The sequence below is a fragment of the Schistocerca serialis genome, chromosome 5 (assembly GCF_023864345.2).
Source record: "Schistocerca serialis cubense isolate TAMUIC-IGC-003099 chromosome 5, iqSchSeri2.2, whole genome shotgun sequence".
Lineage (NCBI taxonomy): Eukaryota > Metazoa > Arthropoda > Insecta > Orthoptera > Acrididae > Schistocerca > Schistocerca serialis.
In genome coordinates this window covers 575,809,871-575,815,870 of record NC_064642.1, presented here as the reverse complement: position 1 = coordinate 575,815,870, position 6,000 = coordinate 575,809,871, and the positions used below count along the sequence as shown (strand labels likewise).

The 6,000-nt window shown below is 43.5% G+C and overlaps 1 protein-coding gene across 1 annotated transcript in view; it reads left to right on the top strand.

Moving 5' to 3' along the window:
- The first annotated feature begins 320 nt into the window (after positions 1-320).
- The window catches only part of LOC126482105 (carboxypeptidase B-like), a 28,741-nt gene continuing 23,061 nt past the window's right edge, over positions 321-6,000 (top strand). Inside the window, 1 exon segment of the mRNA XM_050106081.1 lies at positions 321-353. Coding sequence (XP_049962038.1) covers positions 321-353 — 33 coding nt within the window.

The following is a 6,000-nucleotide window of genomic DNA, read 5'->3' as shown; positions in this document are numbered from 1 at the left end:
GAACAGCAAATCTTTTCAGTCAGTTTTTTTTCCAACGTCTCCGCGTCTTCTACTTGTTTAATCAAATCCGCATATTCGTCTACTAATTACACATTATAATGGGAAGACTTTTGTTTTTACTCTGCAAAATTTCCTCCAGAAACTTTTATCTCCAAAGCTTTTGATTGGCTTGTCTACTACACGAAGGCTCATCCATGATGAAACGCCTCACAATAATAATACTAGGATTGTAATAAAATCTTTAAAACGCAACCAGGAACTCAACACGCGCAATCGTCGATGCAAAATACAGTGCGAGCGAAGAGCGGTTGAGAGGCGGGATGGGCGAGCCGGAGGTGATCCGGGGCTTCCCCGTTCGTACAGGCAGCGACATGCGTTCCGACTAAGAAAAATTAGTTCAGACGTACCAGTTTATCCCAAAGCAGGTATGTAAATTCTAACTAGGATAAACCGATTCGACCTAGACCAAACTGTTTTATTCAGTCGGTAAGCCGCGCGGGGTAGCTTTGTCCACAGTCCGTGCGGGGCCCGCCCCCCCTCCCCCCCCCCCCTCCCCCCCCCCCCATCGTAGGTTGGAGTCCTCGCTCGGGTATGGGTGAATGGGTGAGGGACCGATGACCTCAGCAGTTTGGTCCCATAGAACCTTACCACAAATTCCCAGTTTCCTATTGGTAAAAGGATGAACGAGTTTGACCTAGGTGAAACTAGTTCATCCTAAAATCGGGTTTTGCCGGTAACACATACATCTGATGTCTTCAACAACTGTAGTCACTGTCAAGACACAAATGTAGCAAGAGAGCACTGTGCATCGTTATTTAAAACCTACAACCAAAAATGTTCGAAATTGGTTTAATATTAATAACGAATACTGCTAATGAAAAGTCTTGCCTAATGATCATGTGACCACTCTGAAATCGTGTCCGGACCAGCATGGTCTAATTACAGCATGCGGAGGCGAAGTTAACATCCCTCAGTGAGTGGTCATCGGCTATTAAGCAGCGACCTGATGAAATAAGTGACAAAACTGTGAGGTTACTTTTTTTTTGCCGTGAAAGTTTGAAGCGTTGGTATGAGAAGGATGATCCAAGGATAACACACACTGTGTGATTCCCTAGATGCTTGTTTCTGATTTGTGGATAATATCTGTCGAATGAAAAATGCTATAATTATAGCAGGTGACATTTTAAATATTAAACTAACAGCAAAGTGTCTTCTGAACAGCATATGGTGTCTCTCACTACAATGCCTGATCTCCCCACTACAGAGCACAGGCCTAAAATGAAGAACAACAGGCACTTTTGGACACTAAATTAACTATAGGCATTGACGGAGTGTCACTCCAGTGTGCGTGTGTCACAAGTGCGATACCATAGTTATATCGACATGATGCATATTATGCCAGGGTATCCAATTTCTCAATTATACAAACAGATTTGATGCCACTCGACTAACATATTTTTGCAGGCTATGCTGTGATGTCATTATTTTAAACTGTCAAAGTATCTTACCTCACCAACAACTACAGCGTCTGATCTCCTCACTACAAAGCTAATTACCTAGAAACTGTAGAACCCTATAGCTTTTTTACTTTTTTGAATGTTTCGGTTTAATTACGATTCCACAGCAGTGCATGATTAATGAATAATTCAGAGCAGCTCTCGTTAGTAGTTATACAGTAGGCAGATACACACACATCCACATAAAGCATTCATTTATTTTGACTTTATATGAGTGGGTGGGGGGGGGGGAGTGGGAGGCGATGTGGCAGGAGGCAGGGGTGGCCTTGATAATACAAAAGTGCCGTTACGGATTCAGGATTCCTGGAATGACTGTGCCTTGTTGCAGGATGCCATGATGTCATGACCTTGACTATAAAGTATTGCTGATTCTGATAAGCAAGTGCTGATAGATGACGACTCAGCGAATTCTGTCAAAATGCCCAGTGAGCCACTATTTCTTATGTCAATTAAAGCTTTGTTGTACTTATCTTAATACGCCACTGAAAGAACATATAAATCATTATTTGACTAAATAACGTCTACCTGAAGAAACGAATGTGGGGAAGACTAATGTGGAACTGTGACAAATATCTTCGTGGCAGTGTACTAAGACGGACATATTTACATCTGAGGAAGTTTCAAAAGCACAAGAAGTTACATGTATATCGCAATTAAAGATCCAGTTTCAAAACGCTGTAAATATCACTGCTCATAATTACGTCAAATTTGAAAGGAATGTTATGGAAGAACGTGGAAACGGTAGAGGGAAAAAATTTACCACTGGATGGCACTGTAAGGGGCAGAATAAAAGACGATCAATGTGATTGTCTCATAGGATTGCGCGCTGCTGGTAAAGCTCTTTTACGAAGACGGTGAGTATCTGTAGAAGTTCAGAACGCTCAGCGGTATGAAAAAGGTCGTTGGTTTGATGTCTGCCAAAGATCTCTAGAAAACAGTTACGAAATTCAGGTTCTTTTGAAGTACATTATGGCAGGGGGAGGAGAACAATTGATCCAATGTTGGTAGAATACGAGGTGCGACAGTAAAGCAATGAGTCTGATGTGAAAATAAAAATGTCGCTTACCGTTTTAGTTGGTTGGTTGGTTGGTTGGTTTGGGGAAGGAGACCAGACAGCGTGGCCATCGGTCTCATCGGATTAGGGAAGGATTGGGAAGGAAGTCGGCCGTGCCCTTTCAGAGGAACCATCCCGGCATTTGCCTGGAGTGATTTAGGGAAATCACGGAAAACCTAAATCAGGATGGCCGGACGCGGGATTGAACCGTCGTCCTCCCGAATGCGAGTCCAGTGTCTAACCACTGCGCCACCCCGCTCGGTGCTTACCGTTTTAGTCAAGTTTAGTGTTGTCTCCTTCAAAGTGGTTCCCTTCTGATTGGACACACTTTTTCGAGCTTCTGCCATTGATGGTAACATTTCTGGAACTCATCTTCTGTAATATCCTCCGAGACGCTCGTCACAGCTTTTTGGACATCTTGTGTTGTTTGAAAATGGTGTCCCTTGACCGCCGTTTTTACTCTTGGAAATAGAAAAAAGTCGCACAGAGCAATATCTGGTGAATAAGGTGGCTGTGGTAGAACTGAAATTCGTTTTGAGGTTAAAAATTGCTGTACTGACAGAGCAGTATGCGATGGCGCACTATCGTGATGCAGAATCCAACTATCAGCAATGTTGGTACGGACACAAAGAACTTTTTTATGAAGTCTTTCTAAAATTTCTTTGTAGTAATATTGTGTAACTGTTTGTCCAGGAGGCACCCACTCTTTATGAACAATTCCCTTGGAATCAAAGAAGCACACAAGCATGCATTTCACTTTTGACTTTGACATATGAGCTTTTTTTGGTCTGGGTGATCCCTTTGAGCACCATTGCGAACTTTGGCGCTTTGTTTCTGCATCGTACTGAAAAAACCAACCTTCATCACCAGTGATAACACGGCTCAACAGTTCTGGACTGATTTCCGTTTGCTCTAATAGACCGGCTGCCACATTTCTCCGTGTTTCTCGCTGTTGTGGTGTGAGATTTTTGGGGACCATTTTTGCACAAATCTTTCTCATACCAAGATCTTCAGTTATTATTAGACGAACCTTTTCTCGATTGATGTTCAGTTCTTCTGCAATCATTTTCACGGATAATCTTCGATCAGATCGTAAGAGCTCACGCACCTTGGCCAAGTTGACATCCGTCCGTGAGGTTGATGGTCTTCCACTGTGGTCTTCATCTTCAACATTCGTTCTGCCTTCACTAAACATTTTATACCAATGAAAAACTTGAGCTCTTGACATAACCTCCTCTGAAAAAGCCTTCTGAAGCTTACCGCAAGTTGTTGCCGCGTTTTCACCCAATTTAATGCAAAAAGAAATGGCATACAATTACGCAATATTATACGGTTCCATTTCCGTGACGAGAGAGACAAACACATGTTAACTTATTACAGCACAACTCACGACTGAGCAGTTGCATCAATGTAACGCTTGGACTAGAAGCAGCTTATAGACCAAGGTCAAAGATATTGTGCCTCCGCATGCCTGCAGGGTTGCCAGGGGGTTGCCACATCTTACAAAGAAAATCAGCCTCATTACTTTATTGTCGTACCTCGTATATGGTCACAGTGTTGCAGAAGGGGGGTGGAGTGGAATCAAGGAGTGCAAAGGAAACTGCCCAAACTTTGAACATGGCTGAGAATATGGTGCACAAAATTTTACGAAATATCTTGCCCTGTTGTCCATACAAGACTACCCATGTGCACGGGTTGCTTCATGCTGACCTGCCACTAAGACAAACGACTGAATTTCTTGCTCACATGGAAGTGCACAATGAATGGCAATGGTACATTCTGTGGAGAGGCGAAGCCTATTTCCAACTCCAATGACATGTCAGTGCACAGAGTTGTAGGATAAGGGCAATGTAAAATCGGCTTTCACGCCAACTGGTTTCAATTCACTCTACATAGCTGCTGCATATGCTGCGGGTTGACGGCATCTTTTGTCGTAGGACCATATTTTTGTGAAGAGATTGGTCCAGCAGGTTCTGTTACCTGTCCTGTCACTGGTAAACGCTATGAGAGTCTTTTGTGCACCAATTCATTTGAAACCTTCAACAGCGTGAATGTGTGGGTAGGATCATTTTTATGCAAAATGGAGCTCCTCTGCACATTGCACAGCCAGTGAAGCAGTTGCTCCAGAGGCATTTTGGAAATGCTACAATTACCAGCCGTCACTTCCCTACAGCCTGGCCATCCATATCATCTACCTTAATCTGTCTGACTTCTCACTGTGGAGTTATCTGAGAGATGCAGTGTTAATAGTAAAGCATTGCGCAACGCATTCTGAATGTAGCCCTTGAGACACTCATACCTGTTGTGGAGCATGGTGTTTCTCGGTTTCAACTTGTGGCTGAAAACGGTGGTCATCATACCGAAAATGTCTTTTGTTAGTCTCATGGCAGTTAGAAACTGATGTCACTGTTATTTTTATTGCCGTTTTTGGCCTAGGGTCAATTAAAAATCAGTTTTTCGATCAGATGTGGTACGATCTTGCTGTGGTAGGTGGGCTATCTCAGTGCCACAACTGAAGATTGCCCAACTTGTGCAGTCATGTACATTGCACAATATGGCTGGTTTAATCTGTAACTCACGACATAGCCGTCACGCTGCGATTCATCTGTCATTTGTAGCCAAACCCATTATACTATGGCGCTTAGAGCGCCATCCAAGGGAAAAATTTTCGTTTAGGTTTTTTGGTTTCCATAACGTTTATCCGTACTTCAATAGTATTTCATCAAATTTGACGTTATTCTGAGCAGCGGTAAATTTTTTGTAAAGCGTTTTGAATCTGGAACTTTAATTGCAACCGCCCTGAAGGTAGTCAAAGCGCAGCAGAATTGAAACAAACGAATCGGTCACAAACAAACCGAGCCAGACACAAAGGAAGGAAATGGCAAATTCTGGGAACAAGTATAACTAGCAGAAAAGACGGGAAAATGGACTCCCTCCCCCCCTTCCATCCTGTTTTTTCGCAACCTATCCTCTCTCTTCCTCCCCTCTCTCCCCCGAGTCCTTTTGCATTCCCCTCCACTGCCTTTTCCCACTCCCTGTTGCGTCTGCCCTGTCCCCCCCCCCTTTATGAGTACTCTCCCTCCATCGGCTCCTCCCCCCCACTTCGTTTTTCCTCTCCTTCCCGCCCTTTTCCCCCTCATCTGTCCAGGTCCCCCCCCCCCCCCCCTCATCAGCCCTTGGCTGTGGTGTGTCATCTTCATGCCAACTTTTTAGTGCAGTGTTTTAAGTGAGTGTTAAGTGTTGTGCATCTTTTCCGAAGTGTTGCGAACAGAAATCATACTGTCGCCGCGTGTGATTTTTATATCTCTTGCGAACAGAAACCAAACTGTGGCAGTGTTTTTTTAATTGTCTGTCTACTATTTTCCCTGTCTACTTCCTGTGTATTTTATTAGAATCGCCAACCCTCTGTTTTATTTTCAAACTTCCACA